Source organism: Tachyglossus aculeatus, chromosome 5 (genome assembly GCF_015852505.1).
Source record: "Tachyglossus aculeatus isolate mTacAcu1 chromosome 5, mTacAcu1.pri, whole genome shotgun sequence".
NCBI lineage: Eukaryota > Metazoa > Chordata > Mammalia > Monotremata > Tachyglossidae > Tachyglossus > Tachyglossus aculeatus.
In genome coordinates, this window is record NC_052070.1 from 89662211 (window position 1) to 89688370 (window position 26160).

General features: G+C 42.8%; 1 protein-coding gene across 3 annotated transcripts in view; it reads right to left on the reverse strand.

Moving 5' to 3' along the window:
* The window catches only part of LRRK1 (leucine rich repeat kinase 1), a 145639-nt gene that overhangs the window by 92012 nt on the left and 27467 nt on the right, over positions 1-26160 (reverse strand). For 2 of the 3 annotated variants that reach the window (XM_038746352.1, XM_038746350.1), the window contains exons 2-5: positions 23715-23878; positions 17323-17494; positions 10194-10373; positions 9474-9622 (exon numbers count right to left, since the gene is read on the reverse strand). In XM_038746352.1, the coding sequence (XP_038602280.1) occupies positions 9474-9622; positions 10194-10373; positions 17323-17494; positions 23715-23878 (665 nt within the window). The remainder of the gene's footprint in view (positions 1-9473; positions 9623-10193; positions 10374-17322; positions 17495-23714; positions 23879-26160) is intronic. The other variant, XM_038746353.1, reaches the window with a different exon arrangement.

The window sequence follows — 26160 nt, forward strand, 5'->3', positions numbered from 1 at the left end:
TCAGAGGTCATGGGTTCTAATTCCAGCTCTGCCACTTATCAGCTGTGTGACTTTGGGCAGGTCACTTAACTTTTCTGTGCCTCAGTTACCTCATCTGTAAAATGGGGATTAAGACTGTGAGTTCCACGTGGGACAACCTGATTGCCTTGTATCTACTCCAGTGCTTAGAACAGTGCTTTGAACATGGTAAGCACTTAACAAATACCATTATTATTTATTATTATTACTAGGCTATGCTGGTTCTTCAAAGCAAGGCCTGTGTTGGTGTAGTGGGGAAGGAGAATGAATATGGGTGCACTCTAGGGTTGCTTAGTTCTATTTTGGGGTTCCATCAGGGGTGGGCCCAGGCTTATGCCACACTCAATTAGCATTCTCCAGAGTGCTGCAATGGGGAGGAGTGAAGGAGGAGGCCACACAAACAACTACTGTCCAGTGAGGGCTTCTGAGGAGGCAAATGCTTCATTCAAACTGGGAATACATACAAGATAAGTGCAAGAGCAATCTCATGAGGTTCTTTCTGGCATCAGTGTAATTCTTTCAGGAAAAGAAATTTATTAATCTGAAGGGTTCAAATCTTAACTCATGCAACTATAAGATGTGGCTAGCTCTCTGCCCCTGTTTCTGGGCATGAGGAAGACATGAGACGGCACAATCAGTTTGGGGTTGTTGTTGTTTTCTTCTCCAGTTCCTAGAATTAAACTCCTCTCAGTCATTCACCCATCTCTCCCCAGGGTGTACATTAGATCAGGCTAGTAGCTTTGTACCCAGAGGAGGATGTGATGGACACAAACCTTTCAAATATGAGCTTAATGGTGCATTTAGAAGTATGGAAATGTTTTTGAAATTGAGCTGTCTCCAGGAAAATCTTGTGAAATCTGTATTTGGCTCAGGACCTGTTATTTTAAATTTTCATTTTTTGGAAAAGGTTTTCTTTGCCATAAACAAACTGCTCTAAATGTTAACTCACATACCCAAAGAAGAGGGGAAATAAAAACCATACACAATCAGAAGGGCCTCTCATTCAGCATACTGAATGCTCACACTTAATAAAACTCAAGGAACCTTGAACATTTCATAGAGAATAGGACAGACAGTTGCTGGGATCCCACAAACTCCACAACTGAATGATATAGGTACATCAATTCCAGTGTAAGCTCACATGATTAATATGCCCTTTTTAAAAATAGTATTTTTAAGTGCTTACTATGTGCCAGGCACTGGAGTAAAAACAGCTAATCAGGTTGGACACAGTCCATGTCCCACCTTGGGCTCACAGTCTAAATCCCCCTTTAGATGAGGTAACAGAGGCACAGAGAAGTGATGTGACTTGCCTAAGATCACATAGCAGAGACAGCCAACATTAGAACCCAGGTCCTTCTGACTCCCAAGTCTCAGGCCTATGCTCTATCCACTAGACCACTCTGCTTCCCTAATTCCTATGCCTTCTTGCTGGGGAAAAAGACTAATCAAAAGCAAAATGTTTCATTCTCAATTGAAACCATTTTAGACAAGAAAGGAAACAAAACCCCCAAACAGAACAAAAGTGCAGGATTCTTCTTAGGTGGTTTAGCCTGACATCTTTTTTAAGAATTCAAAACCACGCTGAAGAATTCATGGTAATAAAAGAATGGATAGAAAAGTGGTCTGAGAAGAAAAAAAAAAGAATTCAATTTTAATTCTTGACCAACTATGACCAAAGCCATGCTTTGCTACCAATGATGTTGTTCAGAGAGGCCAAATGAGCAGAAACAGAATAGGCAGAAGCCTCCTTCCACGAAGTTAGGTACTTGTCTTCTCTTATCCTACTTGTCCCAGAGAAAATATTCCACATACTATGCACAGAGAGAAAGTTAAATAATAATAATAATAACAACAACAATAATAATAATAATAATGATGGCATTTATTAAGCACTTACTATGTGCAAAGCACTGTTCTAAGCACTGGGGAGGTTACAAGATAATCAGGTTGTCCCACGGGGGCTCACAGTTTTAATCCCCATTTTACAGATGAGGTAACTGAGGCACAGAGAAGTTAAGTGACTTGCCCAAAGTCACACAGCTGACAGTTGACGGAGCTGGGATTTGAACCCATGACCTCTGACTCCAAAGCCCATGCTCTTTCCACTAAGCCACGCTGCTTCTAGACACAGTTCTACTAAAAGGTGTAGGGTTTGCACCTGAAGAAGCTCGCTTTCCTAAAAAACCTGTGCTGTGGTACTTAGCCAAGACCAATTGCACATTTGTACACAGTAGTTTCTTCCGACTCCATAATATACTGAACCCAAACAGACAGGTGACTGGAAAAATATCCCCTAATTTCACAACAGTGTTCTAACCAAAACAAATAATAAAGACATGTTTTGGCAGAGCTGACTTTATATCTGGACAATGAAGCTGTGTATCTGAGATGACTGTTGGGAATGAGTCCTCCTAAATGTATGTTTTTACTGTTTTCACAACTGTAATCATAACCTTAATACAAACTATATTTTTTCAAAAAGACGGTAAGGAAGAGGTATATTTTCAGTTGCAAGAAGAGAGACAGCATGGTTTAGTGGAAAGAGCTTGGGCAGTGGACCTGGGTTCTAAACTCAGCTCTGCCACTTGCCTGATGTGTGACCTTAGGCAAGTGACAACTTCTCTGTGCCTCAGTTTCCTCATCCATAAAATGGGCATTCAATACTGGGTCTCCCTCCTACTTAGACTGTAAGCCCCAATGTGGGACAGGGACCATGTCTAATTTGCATCTATTCACACTTTTGCAGCACTTAGTACAGTGCTTTGCACACAGCAAGTGCTTAATACATATTTACTACTAGAGATGGTGTCTTACCTGATTATCCTGTATCTTCCTCATCACTTTGTGCAGTGCTTACCCCACAGTAAGTGCTTAACACACAATTATTATTATTAATAATATTATTATCATATACAGTTGGCCTGATTCCTTCCTAGAAGTGTGTATAAAGGTATGAAGGGACACACTTTCTCCCAAGGGAATCAGAGGGTGATAATCACTTTCTCTCCAAACAATCCATCAATCAATATTATTTATTAAGTGCTTACTCTGTATGAAGCATTTAGGAGAGTGAAATAGAGTGCACTTCCTATGCGGGGATGTGGCTTCAGTCTAGAGTGGCATTGCATTTTGGTATTCTGCTGTTACACATTTTTCACTGTGCTCTTTGGATGGTATACTACTGATGAAACAGGAAAAGTTTTTTCCACAACATGAGTCTGTCTGGATAGGAGATATTCCACAAGTAAGTATAAGTAGATGAACTGTAAGAAGCCACCAGCTGCCTGGCTGGAAGGGGAGTGATGATAAGTATCTTCTCTCTGCACTCTGAAAGGTGTGTATTAATGCCCTCCCATGACTGAAGGTAGGCTTGCGTTCTTCAAAGATTGCAGTTTCTCATATGATCTCCAAAGAGATCTGAATTAACTCCACACTGTTAATGTGCTTGGAGCAGGCAGAGTAATAACAACAATGTGGTGTGTAGTCCCGCATACACAAGAGCATACAATACCTGCCATTACTGCAGTCTGGGTTGTGTCTTGGCTGACCAATTCAGGGTGTTGCTCTTCATTACTCTGGAGCATCCAGTTTTTAGAATACACTAAAAGTCACATGCAATGAGCAAGCTATACCAATCAGTAAATCATATTTACTGAGCACTTACTGTGGATACAGCATTCATTCATTCATTCAATCGTATTTATTGAGCGCTTACTGTGTGCAGAGCACTGTACTAAGAAGTACAGTTTGCAACATATAGAGACGGTCCCTATCCAACAATGGGCTCATAATCTAGAAGGGGGAGACAGACAACAAAACAAAACAAATAAACCAAATAAAATAGAATAAATATATACAAGTAAAATAAATAGAGTAATAAATATGTACAAACATATATACAGGTGCTGTGGGGAGGGGAAGGAGGTAAGGTGGGGGGGATGGGGAGGGGTAGTAGGGGGAGAGGAAGGAGGGGGCTCAGTCTGGGAAGGCCAGCACTGTACTTAAGCACTAGGGAGAGAACAATACAACAGAGTTGAGTGAATTCATTGACACACATTGCTTCCATCTTCTCCCACTTCTCTAGACTATAAGTTAGTTGTGGGCAGGGAACATATACACCAACTCTGATATACTGTACTCTCCTGTGCGCTTAGTTCAGTGCTCTGCATGCAGTAAACACTCAATTAAGTATGACTGATTGACTGACTGCCCTGACTGATGCCATCAACACTGCATATGCACATATACATTTCTCCTGACATAGCATAATTTCTACCCAGATAGACCCACATTGTTGGAAGAACATTCCCTCACTCATGTTGCAGTGTGTGTCCTTTGACTATAGTGTGCAAGTGCTCAACTATTTGTTCTGACATTGCAGCGAGAAGTCCGAGCGGTTCTTCTCCGAGCTGCATGAGTTCCGACAGGCCAATAAGGAGGAGTGTGTCTACGCTGGCCCGGAGCAGAGTCCCCTGGACATCTCGATCACTGGGACTGAAGAAGAGCCAACTCCTGGGTCCCATTAGTGTATCCACTGTTACAAGGTGAATCAGCGTCTATTTGCAGTGCCAGTGCATCCCGAGGCCTCCTGCCCTGTCTGAAAAACCCCCAGAGCCCAGCGGCCCCCTGAGACTCTGGAGGAACCTGCTTACATCAGGGTGACCATTCCCCGCTCCACCTTCCTGGCTCCCCACAGCTACCATGTGCATCGCCGCAAGAGCTTTGAGGCCACGGACACTCTGGCTCTGCCGCCGCCCAGTCCGCACCCTCCGCTCCTTTGCTGCTAACCTCCTCACCATGCCTCATTCTCACCTGTCCCGCCGTCGACCTCCGGCCCACGTCCTCCCCCGGCCCGGAATGCCCTCCCTCCGCACATCCACCAAGCTAGCTCTCTTCCTCCCTTCAAAGCCCTACTGAGAGCTCACCTCCTCCAGGAGGCCTTCCCAGACTGAGCCCCCTTTTTCCTCTCCCCCTCCCCATCCCCCCAGCCCTACCTCCTTCCCCGCACAGCACCTGTATATATGTTTGTACAGATTTATTAGTCTATTTCACTTGTACACTCCTCACCCTGGGCTTCAAGGCTCTCCATCACCTCACCCCCTCCTACCTCACCTCCCTTCTCTCCTTCTACAGCCCACCCCGCACCCTCCGCTCCTCTGCCGCTAATCTCCTCACCATACCTCGTTCTCGCCTGTCCCACCGTCGACCCCCAGCCCACGTCATCCCCCAGGCCTGGAATGCCCTCCTTCTGCCCATCTGCCAAGCTAGCTCTCTTCCTCCCTTCAAGGCCCTACTGAGAGCTCACCTCCTCCAGGAGGCCTTCCCAGGCTGAGCCCCTTCCTTCCTCTCCCCATCGTCCCCCTCTCCATTCCCCCATCTTACCTCCTTCCCTTCCCCACAGCACCTGTATATATGTATATATGTTTGTACATATTTATTACTGTATTTATTTATTTATCTATTTTACTTGTACATATCTATTCTATTTATTTTATTTTGTTAGTATGTTTGGTTTTGTTCTCTGTCTCCCCCTTTTAGACTGTGAGCCCACTGTTGGGTAGGTACTGTCTCTATATGTTGCCAACTTGTACTTCCCAAGCGCTTAGTACAGTGCTCTGCACACAGTAAGTGCTCAATAAATACGATTGATTGATCTCATCCTTTCTAGGCATGCTTTGTCATGACTCCTTGAATGAGTCATCTACACCCGCTGCCTCGACTTCCTCAATGCAAACTCCCTCCTTGACCCCCTCCAATCTGGCTTCCGTTCCCTACATTCCACCAAAACTGCCCTCTCAAAGGTCCCCAGTGACCTCCTGCTTGCCAAATCCAACGGCTCCTACTCTATCCTAATCCTCCTCAACCTCTCAGCTGCCTTTGACACTATGGACCACTCCCTTCTCCTGAACACGCTATACAACCTTGGCTTCACAGACTCTGTCCTCTCCTGGTTCTCCTCATCTCTCCAGCCATTCATTCTCAGGCTCTTTTACGAGCTCCTCCACCCCCTCCCATCCCCTTAGTGTAGGGGTTCCTCAAGGGTCAGTTCTTGGTCCCCTTCTGTTCTCTATCTACACTCACTCCCTTGGTGAACTCATTCGCTGCCATGGCTATCATCTCTACGCTGATGACACCCAAATCTACATCTCTGCCCCGGCTCTTTCTCCCTCCCTTCAGGCTCGTGTCTCCTCCTGACTTCAAGACATCTCCATCTGGATGTCTGCCCGCCATCTAAAACTCAATATGTCCAAGACTGAACTCCTTATCTTCCCTCCCAAACCCTGCCCTCTCCCTGACTTTCCCATCACTGTTGACGGCACTACCATCCTTCCCATCTCACAAGCACGCAACCTTGGTGTAATCCTCGACTCTGCTCTCTCATTCACCCCTCACATCCAATCGATCACCAAAACCTGCTGCTCTCACCTCGACAACATCGCCAAGATCTGCCCTTTCCTTGCCATCCAAACCGCTAGCTACCCTGCTGGTTCAATCTCTCATCCTATCCCAACTGGATTACTCCATCAGCCTCCTCTCTGATCTCCCACCCTCCTGTCTCTCCCCACTGCAATCTATACTTCACACTGCTGCCCGGATCATCTTTGTGCAGAAACGCTCTGGGCATGTTACTCCCCTCCCCAAAAATCTCCAGTGGCTACCAATCAACCTACACATCAGGCAAAAACTCCTCACTCTTGGCTTCAAGACTCTCCATCACCTCGCCCACTCTTACCTCACCTCCCTTCTTTCCTTTTACAGCCCACACCCTCCACTCCACTGCCGCTAACCTCCTCACTGTGCCTCGTTCTCACCTGTCCTGCCGTTGACCCCTGGCCCAATTCCTCCCCCTGGCCTGGAATGCCTTCCCTCTGCACATCCACCAAGCTAGCTCTCTTCCTCCCTTCAAAGCCCTACTGAGAGCTCACTTCCTCCAGGAGGCCTTCCCAGACTGAGCTCCCTCCTTCCTCTCCCCCTCCCTATCCCCGCACCCTACCTCCTTCCCCTCCCCACAGCCCCTGTATATATGTCTGTACAGATTTATTACTCTATTTTACTTGTACATATTTATTATTCTATTTATTTTATTTTGTTAATATGTGTTGTTTTGTTGTCTGTCTCCCCCTTCTAGACTGTGAGCCCATTATTGGGTAAGGATCGTCTCTATATGTTACCAACTTGTACTTCCCAAGCGCTTAAGAACAGTGCTCTGCACACAGTAAGTGCTCAATAAATACTACTGAATGAATGAATGAATGAATGTTCCCTAATTCCTTACTAATGTCCTGGCCAAAACCACGTAGTGAAAATGCATGTGATGGAAGAACTGGTTGTATCTTGCCAAAAAAAAACCTCAATAAAAAACACAGAAAGTGGAATTTCCAACTGAAATATTTACTTTGATTATTTGCACTGTGCCCATGTTAAAATTACTGGATTCCTTGTGTAACTATCATGGCAGCACTTTAACTACACGCCTTGGTAAAAAGATTAAATGTGGTGGATTGACTTTTGCTCTAAGAAATGAGTGTTGCTCTAAAGTGCATATTTAAGGACAAACTATGGCTGAAGAGAGTCAACTACTGGATCCCTTAAAAAAATAAAAATGTTAGTTTACTTTACCAACATAAATCTAATACTGTAGGCAGACAAAAACCCAGTTTCCCTCCCCCAAATGAGGTAGGAAGTAAGGAAAGTACCAAGATTCTTAAGCTTTCTGTGCCAAACCAATTTGAATTTTAAACTCTTGAACATTAAAAAACCCACCACACACACACACACACACACACACACACACACACACACACACACACACACAAACACACAGAAATTAATCAATAAATCAATCAATCTACCAGTGAAAAGCAGCATCAGATTCCTGGCACTAAATAAGGTCTTTTCTGGCATTTGCTAAAACTTTAGAAATTCTTCTCTGCTTCTCTCAGGGTGTGCACACCAACAAAACATTAAGTCTTACATAAAGTTAGACATTAAAAAGATGTTTACAATGAAAGTAGGTCAGTACATTATATTTGAATATCAGTAGAATAACGGTAGCCTGCCAAATATATATGCTGTAGAGATATAACTTTTCAGTTTCATTTTTCTTTTTAAAATGTACTTCTTGAGAATCCAGATCAGATAAAGTTATTTCTTGAATTTCTAATTATCAACAAAAACATAAAAACAAACCCTTCTGTCAAATGGCTCAAAAATGAAGGTGCTTTAATTTCCCCTATCCCCTAAATAGCTTGATCAAAAGGCCCTCATGGATTACATTTTTTAGCTTAAAGACCTAGACAAAATCATTAGTCTACAAAGATTTGCTTACCCTATCAGTCTCATCTGACATGTTGTAGCCGACTTCCAAATTTCAATCTTGTCCCTCATTCATAATTCGGTCTTTAAAGTTTACAACACCACTCTTCTGTGCAGTTGTATTAACAAGGCTCTTCTGATGCTATCACAGGGTTACTTAAGAGGCATAAAAGCACTGTAACCATCTACAGTAGCTGTTTCTCGTTGGGACACACTAGCTTCCTCAATCACAGTTTGCTTTGGGACTCCAAGAAGGCTCAAGACAAATCTTTTTATTGTAGTTTCACATCACTAAAAAGCACAGGTCTGGGAGTCAGAAGATCTGGGTCCTAATCCCCGCTCTGCCACTTTCCTGCTTTGTGACTTTAGGCAAGTCATTTAACTTCTCTATGCCTCAGTTACCTCATCTGTAAAATGGGGATTAAGACTGTGACTCCTATATGGGACAGGGACTGTGTCCATCCCGATTATCTTGTACCTAGCCCAGTGAATTGTACAGTGCCTGGTACATAGGAAATGATTAACACATACCATAATTATTATTGCTTACAAGCAGAACAGCTTTACAGAATACATGAACAATATCATCTTGTTATTTATACTTTGCCCGCAGAGAAAACAAAAAGATCAACTCTGTGCCCTGCCCTACCTTTACAAAATGTGAAATAAACAAATCTCAGGACAACTATCCAAGTCAGATACAAAGTGCCAATCGACTGGTGCGAAACAAAGAAGCCAGTCCTTTTTGAGAAATACCAGGGGGAAATATGTGTATTCTTGCAGGCTGTTTTATTGCTTAATGAGGTCATTAAATTGTATTATCTAATGAACTGATGATGATGATAATGATGGATTATTCTGCAGAAATGATGTGTGAACCTCGATCCTGAGACCTCAGGATCAAGACCCCACTTAGATGAGTTGATTAAAGTGCTGGTGGCTTGCTTGCTGCCATATCCTTTAATGGCTGCATGGCAGCCACTTTTCAGGATATGCATTGTTAGAACGCTTGATGTGTGGACAGTCAAAATGTCCACTCTTGGTCAGTTTTAGAGACAAATACAATATGCAAAATACCACTGCATTCATTTAGAGTTGTGACTCTGGTCATCAGCATTAGGCTGAAGATGACTTACTGCTTTTGTTGGAGAACTGCTGGCCAGTATGACTGCCTCTACAAAATACTTTCTGAGGAGACGCTTGCTTGGCTCAGGGCTGTCCATCAGGATGTAAGAGCAAAAAAATGCCCCATGGCGCAGTAAGAATATGGCAATATCTTCATTATCTACAAAGGGAAAATATATTAAAATGAATCTCGCCCCCCCCCATAAAGAAATTGATCATTACAGAAATGAAGGAAAGCAACGTGAAAAATAGGAACTGAAGAAAAATGCTTATGCTCTTTGGCTCCACTTCTCTGAACATTACTTCCTCTGAAGCCAAAGTTCTTATTAGCAACAGGATTTAATAGAAATATTTTAGGGACCTAAATCCATATTTTTCTAATTCAATATACACTGGTCACTATACTCACCAAAATCTACATAGAGGAGAGTGATAAAGAGTGTGAGAGAATGAGTGAGAGTGTGAGTGAGCTAGAGAAAGAGAGAGGGAGAAAGAGCAAGAGAGGGAGAGAGGAGAGAGGGAGAGAGAGCAAGAGTGAGCAAGAAACCAAGACATATTGAATGAAACCAGGGAGGCCAGAATGTTATGAGTGCCTGCATCTGGAGGAAGTACTGAAACACTGGGAGCTTGTAACCACACAGGCTTACACTTCACTAATGGTTACAGCTGCTGTTCAACATTTTCAAAAAAACTTTAAGGTCCAGTAAACACCATTAAGTATGATTACATACCTGCCTTGATAGCTGCATAAAGTGGTAATCTTAAAATGACAGGAAATTCATTCTTCCTCACAGCACAGGTCTCTGGGTCAGCACTGTAGGAAAGTACAAGCAGTCTGACTACATCTAGATGTCCCTGCTGGCAGGCTATGGCTAGCATCCAATTCAGCAATCTCTGGGAGCTGCAGGGGTCTGTCCAAACAATCCAGAAAACCACACAGAACAGTTCATTTGGTGTTCCCCAGGTCATTTCCACAACACATAACTAGATTATTAACAAAAACAGAGAATTGGTTGTCTTAAGACGAAAGGTACAGCAATATTCATTCATTCAATTGTATTTATTGAGCACTTACTGTGTGCAGAGCACTGTACTAAGTGCTTGGGAAGTACAAGTCGGCAACATAACTTCACTTAAATATCTTCAAGTGTCATTCACTGCCTCACTGATACAGTCATATTTAAGGAGGAAGACAACAAAATGTCACCTATGGGCAGGGGGAAAAGGACAGGTGGTATTTTCCTGGTCTGGAATGGACTCAAGGAGGGTGTGGAGACTAACTGTTGTTATATTATAAAAATGTTATATTGTTCTCTCCCAAGCGCTTAGTATAGTGCTTTGCACATAGTAAGAGCTTAATACGACTGAATGAATGAATGTATGACTGCCTTTTTCAAGGAATCACTACAATAAGCCCTCAATAAATTCCTCTGATTGATTGGCCACCCCTCACTCTTCTACCACCCAACCCATTCTCCAACCCATCTCTTCCCCTTCCCTGTCTGGGAAACCACATTGACTTGAGAAGCTTCATAATCTAGTGGATAGAGCACAGGCCTGAGAGTCAGAAGAACCTGGGTTCTAATCCCACCTCTGCCATTAGTCTGCTGTGTGTCCTTGGGCAAGTAACTTCACTTCTCTGTGCCCCAGTTACTTCATCTGTAAAATGGGGAGTAAATCTGTGAGCCCCATGTAGGACAGGGACTATGCCCAACTGAATTTGTTTGTATCCACCCCAGCGTTCAGTACAGTGCCTGGCACAGAGTAAACATTTAATGAATACCACAATTATTATTATTCTCCATTGTCCAAAGGTTGCATTTAGGATTACACGACACAGATGACAATTTATTTTCCAGCACACTGATAACCTTATTTAGTCAAGATTATCAAGCAATAATGTTTGCAATTTTCCCACCACATACATTTTTGGATAACATAAATGGAGAATTTTAAATCTTGCCTCTCTTAGCCAATTAGAATTCAATAACAAGATGAGAAACTTGATATGCTCAAACTGTCTTTCAGACAGTTTCAGGCTCATTCAAATCTGGGAACACATAACCATTTTTTCCAGTGCTCTGGAAACCCTCATTCTTAGAAAAGGGGATGAATTTTAAACTTAATTTTTACTTAAATAAAAGTGATATTTTATAAATTGTACAACAGAGTTGAAGAGTCTAAGGATCAAACAAGAGTGAATTGGGAGACTTGCAACAAATCTTCAACAGTCAATCTGTGGGTTGAAATAAGCTCATTGTGGGCAGGGAATATGTCTGTTTATTGTTCTACTGTACTCTCCCTAGTACTTAGTACAATGGTCTGCACATAGCGAGCACTCAATAAATATGACTGAATGAATTAATTAAAAAGAAAGAAGCATCTGTGCTGATCCTCTCTTTCGGCCTCATTTTCAATCCAATAATGTGGCACTTGTTAAGAGGTATTACATCACAACTGATGATAACCTCCTTCAGAGCCGGGACTGTATTTACTTATTCTTTTGTACTCTTTCGACTTCTGCACAAAGCAAGCACTCAAATATCATTGATTGGTCGAATGAACCCAATTCCCCTTGAGTTTGGGTAGCGGATCCTTGGGCGTCCCTCCCTGAATGGCCTTTAGGCTTCTACTGGGAATGGGCAAGTCTCAAACTGAAGAGCCACAAACCAGAAACGTAACACGGCCAAGAGTCGTAGATAAAAAAACAAAAACAAAAAGCTATTTTAACTGGAATGGTGAGAGGGCAGCATTGTTCCAATAACAAGGTCAACCATCCACCTTATACCCCCTTTATTTTACCTTTGTAATTCATGAGCTTGTGTGGCGTTGGCAGGGGTTGGGGATACAAACAATTAAGCTTTCAACCTTTGAAGGTAGGTGGTACTCCAGAAAGAATAGTTAAGGCGTAAACTAGAAGGAGAGAAATTATTAAAATCCTGAAGTTATACCCAGTGAGGCCCTAATTATTTTTTTACTCAAACAATAAAGGCATAGCTTCCCTTTATTTAAAAAGTCCTTCTCTGTTTTCCACAATACTGTTGGGATTCATAGAGAAGCACCCCCGAAACTCTACTAAAAAGGATACCCAGAACTACACTGAAAACAAAATTAATACTGAGAAAAGGGAAGATAGGCTAGGTCTCCAGAAGTGGTCACAGGCATACCTCTGCCTCAGGGTGAGTCTCTGCCCCTTCCCTAGACCAGACAGAACGTGGGAGGGGGTGCTGCCTCATCTAGTCCCTGCCTCCCCACCCTTCCTCATTTGCACAATCCTTTGGCTTGGGAGATCCACAGGCAGGTGGACTGAGGTCTGGCCTCTTCATCCTCCCACAAGAAAGCAGGGCCTGGCCCTTTAAGAGGCAGAAGAACCTCCATCCGGCAGGGTGAGGTGTGCGGCTGAGTTAAGTCAGAAGGAGACTACTGGCTCCCAGACTGGGCCTCTATCTTCCCCTTCCCCTCTCTCCCTCGCCTACTTCTAGGGGAGCTTGTGCAGGTCTGAAGACCATGGGATTCTGGTTATTGACCTGGCCTGTGGGGTTTAGGGCAATGGTGGTGGTGGCAGCTACTGCTGCTATAAGAGCAGCTTGATCTGCTCGCATTCAGGACGAGCCAGAGTCACGAGGCTGTAGCTGTGCCATGGGGAGGATCTGACTGAGGGCCAGAACTGGCCAAATTCATCCAGCTGTTCAGCTAGGGACCCTCAGAGCGAGTCTGCCCTGCACTCATTCATTCATTTAACTCTATTGAGCATTTAATGTGTGTGCAGCACTGTCCTAAGCGCTGCACACAGAGTACAATACTGCAATAAACAGACATATTCTCTGCCCACAACAAGCTTCCAGGATAGACAGGGAGACAGACATTAATATAAATGACAGATATGTACATAAGTGTTACGGGGCTGGGGCAAGAGGGATGAATAAAGGGAGCAAACCCTGCCCGCCCCCTGACTTTCCCGTCACTGTAGACGGCACTACCATCCTTCCAGTCTCACAAGCCCGCAACCTTGGTGTCATCCTCGACTCCGCTCTCTCGGTCACCCCTCACATCCAATCCATCACCAAAACCTGCCGGTCTCACCTCCACAACATCGCCAAGATCCACCCTTTCCTCTCCGTTCAAACCGCTACATTGCTGGCTCAAGTTCTCATCTTATCCCAACTGGATTACTGCATCAGCCTCCTCTCTGATCTCCCATTGTCCTGTCTCTCCCCATTTCAGTCTATACTTCACACTGCTGCCTGGATCAGCTTTGTGCAGAAACGCTCTGGGCATGTTACTCCCCTCCTCAAAAATCTCCAGTGGCTGCCTGTCAACCTATGCATCAAGCAAAAACTCCTCACTCTCGGCTTCAAGGCTTTCCATCACCTCACCCCCTCCTACCTCACCTCCCTTCTCTCCTTCTATAGCCCAGCCTGCACCCTCCACTCCTCTGCCACTAATCTCCTCACTGTACCTCGTTCTCGCCTGTCCCACTGTCGACCTCCTGCTCACGTCCTCCCTCTGGCCTGGCATGCCCTCCCTCCACACATCCACCAAGCTAGCTCTCTTCTTCCCTTCAAAGCCCTACTGAGAGCTCACCTCCTCCAAGAGGCCTTCCCAGACTAAGCCCCCCTTTTCTTCTCCTCCTCCCCATCCCCCCGCCCTACCTCCTTCCCTTCCCTACAGCACCTGTATGTTTGTACAGATTTATTACTCTATTTTACTTGTACTTATTTACTATTCTATTTATTTTGTTAATGATGTGCATTTATCTTTAATTCTATTTGTTCTGACGAGGACACCTGTCCACCTGTTTTGTTTTGTTGTCTGTCTCCCCCTTCTAGACTGTGAGCCCATTGTTGGGTAGGGACTATCTCTATATGTTGCCAACTTGTACTTCCCAAGTGCTTAGTACAGTGCTCTGCACACAGTAAGCATTCAATAAATACGATTGAATGAATGAGCATGTCAGGGTGATGCAGAAGGGAGTGGGAGAAGAGGAAAGGAGGGCTTAATCAGTGAAGGTATCTTGGAGGAGATGAGCCTTCAGTAAGGCTTTAAAGGGTGGTGGGAGAGTAACTATCTGTCAAATATGAGGAGGGAGAGCATTCTGGGCCAGAGGCAGGATGTGGGTAAGAGGTCAGGAACCATTCCACCCTACTTGCCCTGTCCTTCAGCCACAACACCTGGACACGCCTCTGCTTCTCACCACGAAATAATATGCTGAGAGCCACTCAGGAGTAAGGAAGAGCAACTTGTGAGCCACAATTTGGTCATCTCTGATATTTGTGATTCACAGCTTTGGTGCCCAGTCCTCTCTTTCCCACCTCAGTGCTTGTCTATCTAGATTCGAGTCCTTAGAGGCACTCAGGCAGACAATGGGCCAGAGGGACATGGACATAAAGGAGGAGCGATACTCTTACACAATCAGGTAGACATGTTAACCTTAAGGTTCCTAGGGCAGGATTAAGTCGACTAGTTTTTCTAGTCCCCTGGACAGTTCATTTTATCTAAATAACAACAACAGTTAAATTTTAATTGCTTACTATGTGCCAAACATTAAGTGCTGAAGGAGATACAGTATATGTGGATCAAACACAGTCCCATCCCATACAGGGCTATAGTCTAAGGAGGAGGGGGTACAGGTATTTAACCCCCACTTTAGCTTCTCTGAGGTACAGAGAAGTCAAGTGACTTGCCCAAGATCAGACAGCTGGAAAATGGCAGGGACAGGATAGAACCCAGATCCTCTGACTCCCAGGACCATGCTCTTTCCACTAGCCCACACTGCTACATACTAGCCCACTGAGTGTTTCCCAAGCCTTGAGGGCTAGGCTTGCTCTGAAATTTTGAACATGACCATGAAATTTTTTTTTTTAATGAAAAAAAGTCAGGCTGAGAGTGGTCTAAGTTCCTGCTCTACTGCTGATTTGTCAAGTACACATAGGAACATTATTCCATTATTCCACCTTTTTGAGCGTTCATTTCCATTTATAAAATGAGAATGAAATCATTTTCCTACTTTCTACGATAAGGTGATTCTGGAGATTAATTGTTCAATTAGATGAATAATTGTAGACTTCCTTTTAAGAGAAAAGGCACTATATAATCTAACCAGTTATGTTTGTAATCAGTTAAAATTTCTTGGCAAAAAATGATTTTCGAATATAAGACACTGCTGTATTATTTGATGTTTCGTTGGGCTTAGGACCAAGAAGCTGTGTTTAGTCTGGAGTATACTTCCTCTAGCTATGTGCCCAATGTGGGCAGATTTAATATGGGACAACCCCAAACAGTTTAAGCAGATGGTAGAAGTCCCCTCAAACTTTGATATGACTTTTTAGGATCTTCCTTCTAAGAGCAGAAACTGTGATAGGAACTAAACTCTCTGGTAAAATGCCAGTCTGCACCCCTTACAATTTTCTCCTCAAATTAGCAGTTGCTGCCCACTTTATTTCAGGATAAAATAATATTCAGCAACTTAAGTGAACAGAGATGGTGTGGGTTGAAGGGCTATAATATCTTCATGTTCAAATTGGCATGAAGACATTTTTCTGGGTCCAATCTCAATAGAAATCACCTCATTTGCTGTGCTCTTAGCAACCTCATCAAAACACCATTTCATTTTTCAAAGCCTCAAATAAGGGCTGGAAATCCATGGTAACTAAAGAATTCCAAAACCTGACCAAAGCCAACCCTTTTCTCTTTCCATAGGAAATTTACCAGAAAGCTGGATACAGCCCCCGGGGATAAGCATGAAAGGTTTGAAAAGGAACCTAACGTTTCCAATTGGTGAATAACTAGGAATTGCTAACCAGTCAGGTTAAAGTTAACTTTACTATGGCTTGGCTTTAGAGATGACAGCAGGGAATGGTTTACTGTCATGTTGCCAGGGTAACGCATAATAAGTCCCCCAAGGCTGTAATCTTTCTATTTTGCTACATCTTCCCTCTTCCCACTCTTCAGTCAGCCTCCACTTGTTGCCATGAGTGGGAGGGACTGGGGGTAGCAAGTCAGAAGGGCAGCATAGTTGAACATTTCCTGGCTTGACAACTGGCCTATGCAACAAACATTCAGGATTCTCATGGCATATCGCTTACAGAACCAAGTTGAGGAGGATTCCTCCTCTCTGTAATGCTTGACTGGATAAGAAGATGCCTTTCTGCAATAATTGATAATGTGACTGCAGGGCGCATTTTCTGACCACAGAGAAGACAGGGTTATATGGCAACACAACTTTAAAACCACGGAATAGGATAGGAAACTACACAACAAGAACCTACACAACTTCCTATCTCTTCAGGACTAGTGGGATCTGGCAGGGAATGTGTCTACCAACTCAGTTTTATCGAACTCTTCCAAGCACTTAGTGAAGTGCTTTCCACACAGTAAGGGCTCAATGAACAGCACTGATTATTTGATTTGGCCATGAGAGAAAGTCATTCCATGACATGGAACAATTAACTATTAGAGCAGCTGCAGACGAGAAGTAGTTAGATTTTGTCATTGAGGAAGCAGCACTGTTTTTCCAGTAGTAACTACATCTCAACAACACAAAACTAAGCTGGTCTTTGGCCAATGTGTTACTGACTTATGTCTTGATGTTACTAATTTAAAAAGTGAATGAGAGATGTGTACGTTATTTCCTCTAGCACAGATTACTGTAAACAAAAACTTGGATGTGCTTATTTGGATTGCTAGAGATACAATGCCCTCAATTTTCTATTTGACCAACTTGAGTAGCATATTAAAAAAAAAAAACACTTTAAGAAACCTTGCTGCCTCTGCTTTATGTTTCCTTGTCTCCCACGGATCTGCCTATAGACAGGATTAAAAACACATCAAGAGGTAAGTAGCTCATTTTATTGAACTTACCCAGTAAAGAATCTAACAATTCCTTCACAATATCAGTATGCCCAAAATAAGCAGCCACCACAGCTGGGTTGTCATCATTAGGCTCTGTTGGCAATTCCACAAGCTTTTCTTTGAGTAAATATTTCACCACTTCAAGGTCCCCGTAAGCTGCAGTGATGCTCAGGAGTTGACACTGGTGGATAAAAACGGACATCAAGGTAAGCTTTTTTCTCAAAATCCTGTTGTGGAGGAGCCTAAACTGGGAAATAACTGAGGCAGAGAAAGCACATTAATTGTTTGTTATGGCTTATTTAACCTACAAGCCCTTCGAGCTCCTGGAGAACATGCAGAAACAACAGGAGGAAAGATACAAAGAATTCCTGCTTCAAAAAAGCTGCCCCAGAAGCAGATTTGAAGAGGTGGTCAGACAAAGAAACAGGTAAGTAAAAATACCGAGACAGTAAGAGGCACAGAAAAACACTCTCACCTGATAATAAAATCATGTGTTGCTTTTTTTAAAGCCTTGTTTAAAATCTATACCTTTCATTAATTCTGAATAAATCCACAGGCTGAAAAAGCAAAATTTTGTAACAACTGTTTTAGTGACCCTCTGCAGTCACCCTCAATGGCATTTTTCTTTTTCCTTCCAGAGCTCTAAATAAATTATTGTTATTCCTCCCATCCATAATATTGTAATGTTTTCCTCCAGTTTTTATTGAAAACCTTTGACTGCTAAAGGTATAAATGAAGAGCCTGAATCTAGAAGGAAAGGGTTCCAGAGGGGCACCTGTAAAGCAGTCTAACGAACAAGCGAGAGAAGTGTTGGGGGCCTCCAAACCTACTTTTCCATTTGCCTTCCAGGTGAGGTGCCTCTGCTTACCTGTACTGAAAGGAACTGTAAGCTCCCCAGAAGTCTAAGCTCTTACGTAGATCAGAGAATACACCAACAGGTAAGTAGCTCAGTTAAGTAACAACTGAGAACATAATATTGAAATATTTGTTGATCCTACCATTGAGAGACTAAGCAACTAATTTTTGCATATACAACAGTTCCTTCAGGTCACGAAGTAGATCACATTTTCCAGAGTCATGAAGACAGAAAGATAATTTTAAGGGAGCAACAGAAAAGCAAATAGTAAATGTGCAGCAAAAAGAAATCAATGGTATTTATTTATTCATTCATTTATTCATTCAATCATATTTATTGAGCGCTTACTGTGTGCAGAGCACTGAAACAAGCGCTTGGAAAAGTACGATACAACCAAGTTGGTAAATGCCATCCCAGTCCACAAAGAGCTTATAGTCTACAGGAGGAATTTACAGTCTACAGAAAGTAATCATTATTTAACCCATCTAATTTTATTCCTCATCAAGAGTTTTCAGCCAACTTTACCAATTGGCATCTCTCTCCTTTCATAATCAAAGAGAAGAAATAAGAATTCCCCTTTGGTGTTCTATGTGAACAGAGAATTCCACTCGACGGGCTAACATTCAAAGTAAATTTTGGGATGGGAAAGATCCTGATGGCGGAAGTACCACAGATCCAAATTAGGGAATGACCATCCTGTCCATAACCTAGGCACTATCCTTGATTCATCTCTCTCATTCAACCCATATATTCAATGTATCACTAAATCCTGTCAATTCAGCCTTTGCAATATTGCTAAAACCCACCCCTTTCCTCTCCATCCAAACTGCTACCAAGTTAATCCAAACACTTATCCTATCTTGCCTTGATTACCGAATCAGCCTTCTGTCTCTCCTCATTTCAGTACATACTACACACTGCTGCCTGGATTATTTTTCTATAAAACTGCTCAGTCTGTTTCCCCACTCCTCAAGAACCTCCAGAGGTTGCCCATCTACCTCTGCATCAAAAAGAAATTCATTACCATTGGCTTTAAATCACTCTTTCAGCTTGCTCCCTCCTACCTTACCTCCTTGATTTACTACTATATCCCAGCCCACACACTTTGCTCCTCTAATGTCAACCTAATCACTTCACCTTGATCTTGTCTGTGTTGCTGCTGTCCTCTTGACCCATGCCCTGCCTCTGGTCTGGAATGCTCTCATTTCTGACAGACAATTACTCTTCCCACCTTCAAAGCCTTACTGAAAACACCTCTCCTCCAAGAGGGCTTCCCTGACTAAGCCCTCATTTCCTTTTGTTCTGCTCCCTTCTGCATTACCCTTACACTTGGATTTGATCCATTGATTCACTCCTCCCTCAACCCAACAGCACTTTCTTACATACCTGTAATTTCTTTATTTATATAAATGTCTGTTTCCCCCTCTAGACTGGCAAGCTCATTGTGGGCAGGGAAGGTGTCAGCAACTCTGTTGTACTGTTACATTGTACTCTCCCAAGTGCTTAGAACAGCGCCCTGCACACAGTTAGCTCTCAATAAATGACTGAAGGAAAACAGGTACTGAATCTCCATTTTAAGGATGAGGAAACTGAGGTACAGAGAAGTGAAGTGACTTGCCCAAGGTCACCCAGAAGTCAAGTGGAGGAGCTGAAATTAGAACCAGGTCCTCTGATTCCCAGGCCTTGGTCTTTCCATTAGGTGAAGCTGCTTCTCATTCTCAGTTTATGCAATCTATGTAGCAATTTGTATAAGATGATAGTTTCCATTTTGGGCCCATAAAATATCCTTAATTCCTAGCCCTATGAATTTGAAAGAATGACATTTGGACTGGTGTGAGAGCTAGAAGAAGGGAAGTTTTTTCTCTCTGTATTCAGCTCATAGAAGTGCACTCGAGTCCTTACACATCTGTTTGCTAATAGCATACCTTACAATTGTCTCAATTCTAGAGAAAGAGCAGTTTATAAACACTTACGGAAAGATGGAATACTAAAACCTGAATTGCATGCCCTTATTTCTGACAGCCCTACAACTCCAACTTTACTCACTGCTAAACTTCAGGGACACAAATCATGAGTTAGTCTACTTTTTAAAACTACTATACAGTACTGTACATCCCCAACCAAACTGATTCCTGTTTACGTATAGCTTTTCTGTATGTGATTAATTCTACATCCAAATAAATATAATTTTTAGTGCCACCACAGAGTAATGGGGGTTATGTTTAAAATAAATCAACTTCCATTTAAACTTTCTAGTCATGATCTTTCAGGGAAAAGGCTAGGATACAGACACTTATTTAAGATGTGGACACATCACTCAGTCTCCTCGCTTAGATTCCTACAGCTATTCCTAGTTCTTTTGTCTTTTACAGTTAAGATAGGAGGGAATAAATCAAAGTACAGAATCTGTTGAAAGAAAGAGACTCTGGTTGTCATCCTGACAGCCAAGTGTGCAATAAACAATATTAGCAAGGCAAAAAATTTAAGAAAAAACATAAATTTATTTTGATTTTTGTTTTTTAAAAGTGAAAGCAATGAAGAAATGGGACCATTTTCTTGAGATGTTGTTGTATATCTAAAAATAACAAAATACTGTTCCATTCTGACTAGTGTAGCACCCAATGGTTCCATCATTTATAACCCAAATTCTAATTCAATCATTTCAATGATGTAAAACACAAACAATGAATCATATTTACTGACAGAGGCTCTGTGTGCAGAATACTATACTAAGCACTTGGGAGAGTACACTATAACAGAGTTGGTAGACATATTCCCCATAAACAATGAGCTTACAGTCTGGGGGAGGGGATTAAATGTTTCACCTCCAAAATGTGACAGTCTAAACCCCTGACATTTTAGTCTCTGAAAGCCTGATTGCTTATTGAGCAGGACCACTGTCATTCTTCAGGTCTACTGAACAATGCAGCCCAAACTCTTTGTTCCATCTAACCACATATCTTATTTGCGTCATGCTTTTTCAGATAGAAAGTGGAATTTCAAGTGAATAGCTACAGCGATTACTTATATCTTCAAACTATGGACAATCTCCTCCACAGTATCAAAACTGAAACATCACCCTGTAAACTCAAAGCTAGTAGAAAAACATCCATGAATGATAGCGGACCACAAGATTAACTCAAATCAGCAATAGCCCCAATATTATAATTAGAAATCTACTTTAATATGACCCTTTCTTATTCAACCCACAATCTCCTCTCTTCACAAAATTTATACCATATTTCATACACTATCTCTTCACCAAAGATCTCACCAAATCCAGTGGCCTCTATCCTAATCCTCCCAGACCACTCAGCTGCCTTCAATGCCGTGGACCACTCCCTTCTGGAAACATTTTCTAACCTCATCTTCACCGCTGCTGTCCTCTCCTGGTTCTCCTCTTATCCCTTCTCAGTCTCTTTTGACGGCTTCTCTTCTGTCTCTAACCCATTAACTGGGGGAGTTCGCCAAGGCTCAGTTCTGGATCCCCCTTCTATTCTCCATCTTCATCCAATCCCTTGGAGAACTCATTTGCTCTCCAGCTTCAACTACTAACTCTTCATGATTAATTCCCAAATCTCTCTATCCAATCCTGACCTCTCTCCTTCTTTGCAGCCTGGCATTTCCTCCTGCCTTCAGGACATCTCTAATTGGATATCCCTCCCCATCCCCCCCACCTTACCTCCTTCCTCTCTCCACAGCACCTGCATATATGTATATATGTTTGTACATATTTATTACTCTATTTTACTTGTACATATTTATTCTATTTATTTTATTTTTTAATATGTTTTGTCTGTCTCCCTCTTCTAGACTGTGAACCCGCTGCTGGATAGGGACCATCTCTATATGTTGTCAACCTGTACTTCCCAAGTGCTTAGTACAGTGCTCTGCACACAGTAAGCGCTCAATAAATACGATTGAATGAATGAATGTCCTACCGAAACCTCAATCTTAACATGTCCAAAACAGAACTCCTTTTCTTCCCACCTGACCCTGTCCTCCTATGACTTTATCACTGTTGACAATACCATTATTCTTCCCATCTTACGTGAGCACAACCTTCACATTATCCTCGATTTATCTCTTTTAATATGCAAGTTCAATCTGCTGCCTAAACCTGTCAGTTCCACCTTTACAACATCTCTAGAATTTACCCCTTCCAAACTGCCACCACACTGATCCAAGCTCTCATTATATCAATCAATCCATCGTATTTATTGAGCACTTACTGTGTGCAGAGCACTGTACTAAGTGCTTGGGAAGTACAAGTTGGCAACATATAGAGACGGTCCCTACCCAACAGTGGGCTCACAGTCTAGAATATATCCCTTCTTGATTACTGCATCAGTCTGCTCATTGTCTTCCTTACTTCCTCTCTCTCCCCATTCAAGGCCATACTTCACTCTGCTCTCTGAAGCATTTTTTTTAAAGAAAAAATGTTCAGTCCACATCTCCCCTCTCCCCAAAAACCTCCCATGGCTGCCCATCTAGCTCCACATCAAACAGAAACTCCTCACCACCTGCTTTAAGGCAATCAGTAAGTCATCTCGCTCACTCTTACCTTGCTGATACTAAAACATAACCCACACACTTCACTCCTCTAATGGCAACATACTACTGGTACCCTGCTCTTATCTGTCTTAATGCTGACCTCTTCCCCTCATCCTTCCTCTAGCCTGGAGCTCTCTTTCTCTCAAATCTGTCAGCTCATCATGCTTCCCACCTTCAAAACACTTCTAAAATCACATCTCCTCCAAGAGGCCTCATTTTTTCCATTCACCTTCTCCTCTACATTGTCTATGTATGTGCCTCTTTACTTCTTAAGAATTTGATATTCACCTCACCAGACAGCACTTCAGTATATACCCCTATAGCCTTCTATTACCTCTTCAGTAATTTACTTTAATATCTATCTCCCCTTCTAGACTATGAGCTCCTTAGGGATAGGATACAGATCTATCAACTTTATTGTATTTTTCTCTCCCAAGCACCTAGTTCAGTGCTTGGCACATGGTAAATTGTTGTTTTTATAACTGTACTTGAGCGCATACTATATGTCAAGCACTGTTCTCAGTGCTGTGGTAGAACAGTTCATCAGACTGGACATAGCCCCTGTCTCACATGGGGATCCCAGGCTAAATATGAGGGGTAAAAGGCATGGAATCCCCATTTTACAGTTGAGGAAACTGAGGCACAGAGAAGTAAGTGACTTGACCAACATCACACAGCAATTGATTGGCAGAGTCGCCAATTAGAACCCAGGTACTCTGACTTGCAGTCCCTTACTCTTTCCAAAACACCATTCTAAGTGCTCAATAAACGCCATTGATGATTGTTCTCTTATCTCTGCCCCATGAGCTGCTTTACAGCTTACCACAAGCTCTGTTTCTTCAGCAGTATTGGGAGGACTGAGTTGCTTTGAAATCCTTACATGCGAGATTAACCAAGATAGCATAATTATAGCCAAGGTTGGAGTTTTCAAGTTGACTATAAATTAAAAATTGACTGCCCAAAGCTTCGGAATATTTAGCATTCACCCTACCTTTTCCAGTTGTAATACGCTCTCTTCACATGCTATTTTAATCAGCTCTTGGGCTTTACTGGTTTCTCCATTTTTGTATGCCGCCTGAATGTTTTCTATCACAGGGGACTGACTTAGTGAGACATTCTCCAGTGTGGACTGTTTGGTGCCCATGTCCACGGAACCTGCATTAAAAAAAAAACCAGACACACAGAGAAATGTTCATTACTACTACAGAAACTGTATTTTTGAATCAAACAAAGAAAAGCAAAAAGCCAATATTTACTTTATATAATTTTTGGTGCATTAAAGAGATGTCGTACTCTTAAAACATTGGCTGCCATGAAGCTACGGCAGATCAAACTCATTACTTTTCAGCGGGGGCTTGAAACTGCAAAGGATAATGACTTCCTTAAGCTCCACTAGAGGTGATTTCCAAAGGGAGTGGGGAGCCTGGAGCTGAAAGAACCAATATTTCTGCTGAGGAAGTCCTGATGAGGTCCGATTTAAGGAAGGCATGTGGCAGCTTGGAACTGGCTCCGAGTTAATATGCAGGCTACATTGCCACCTGGAGTGGTTCTGAGGAACTGTGCGATACCAACTCATTTGCAAGGTAGTAGTGCATTGCGATAAGAAACAACATGGCCTAATGGATACTGCAAAGGCCTGCGATTCAGAAGGACCTGGGTTCTAATCCCAGCTCTGCCAGTTGTCGCCTGTGTGACCTTGGGCAAGTCATTTCACTTCTCTGGGCCTCAGTTCCCTCATCTGTAAAATGGGGATTGAGACTGTGAGCCCCAAGTGGGACAGGGACTGTGCTCGATCTGATATTCTTTTATTCACCCCAGCGCTTAGTACAGTGCCTCGCACATGGTAAGCACTTAACAAATACCACTATTATTATTATTATCTGGCCCTGACTTTTTTTCATTTCACCCTGAAGGAGTCAGGGTGGAGGAGGTGGGCTGCTTTACCCGGAAGGGCCTGCTCTCATTTTCCCCTTTGGGCTGAACCCTGAAAGTTTGGATTCATTTGATTGAATGAATGGACAGATCCTGGCTGGGGAGGCCAATGGACAGAAGGACACGGACTGGCTTTTGAAGTCTTTGCCAGAGGAAGGACAGAAGGGACCCTGCTTTACTTTGCCAATTGCTGCTACACACAGTAAGCACTCAATAAATATCATGGATTGATTGATTGAATATACTCTGCCCTTCCCCTCGTTCATCTGACTTCCTTGCTCTAGAATGAGCACATCCTTTGGGCCAGGAACAGTGTTAAATCAATGTTCTTATATTTCCTCCCTAGTGCTGAGGGTAGTCATTGATCCAGTTTTTAGCTGTCCTGTCCCCTGTTTGGTACTGTTTCTTTTTTAACGATATTTGTTATGTGCTTACTCTGTGCCAGGCACTGTACTAAGCGTGGGGGTACATATAAGCTAATCAGGTTGGACACAGTCCACAGCCCACAGTGACTCAGAGCCTTAACCCCCATTTTACAGAGGGAGGTAACTGAGGCACAGAGAAGCTAAGTGACTTGCCCAAGGTCACACAGCAGACAAGTGGTAGAGCCAAGATTAGAACCCAGGTCCTCTGATTCCCAGGCCCGTGGTCTTTCCACTAAGCTATGCTGTTTCTCTACTGATACAGAATGGAATGCCTTTATGCCCAATTTTTTTGGCAATAAGTGTTAGTACAGTGCTCTGCACACAGTAAGTGCTCAATAAATACGATTGAATGAATACTCCTGCCACTGAACTCTGCAGCTTCAAACCAATACAAATTGTGCAAGTACTCTATGGAGCACTGAATTAGAGTTTGGGAGACTGTGGAACCTGTGATAACAAGGATGGATCTGGGAATGGAACGCAAAGGCTCTGGAGCAAGTATACGGGGATCTATGTGGACCCCCCTTCCCACCACGGAGAAATGCTAACTTTGGACAGGTTAAGATGGACTTTTGCAAAATGTTATGTGTGACATCATTCCATAATGCAGTGTGATCTTAATCTCATCGTCCCCTATTCCTGGGTGAGGTCAGTTGCCACCTAACTGTTCTAACAGTCTCTGTGGACAAAGGACATGGACTTGAGCATTTCTCTAGGGGGTCGGTCCCCTGACTACTTCATCTGCGCCACAGTCTTTGTCCCTTCCTGCTCTGTATGAATACAAGTACGGCATCCTAGCTGCAGCAGAGGGAGGCTGAACACGTAAAATAATAAATAACAGTAATAATAATTATGTTATTTGTTAAGCGCTTACTATGTGCCAGGTAGTTCTAAGCACTGGGGTAGATACAAGATAATTGGGCTGGACACAGTCCCTTGTCCCACATAGGGCTCATAGTCTTAATCCTCATTTTACAGATGAGGGAACTGAGGCACAGAGAAGTGAAGTGACTTGTCCAAGGTCACACAACAGTAAAGTGGTGGAGCTGGGATTAGAACCCACGATCTTCTGACTCCCAG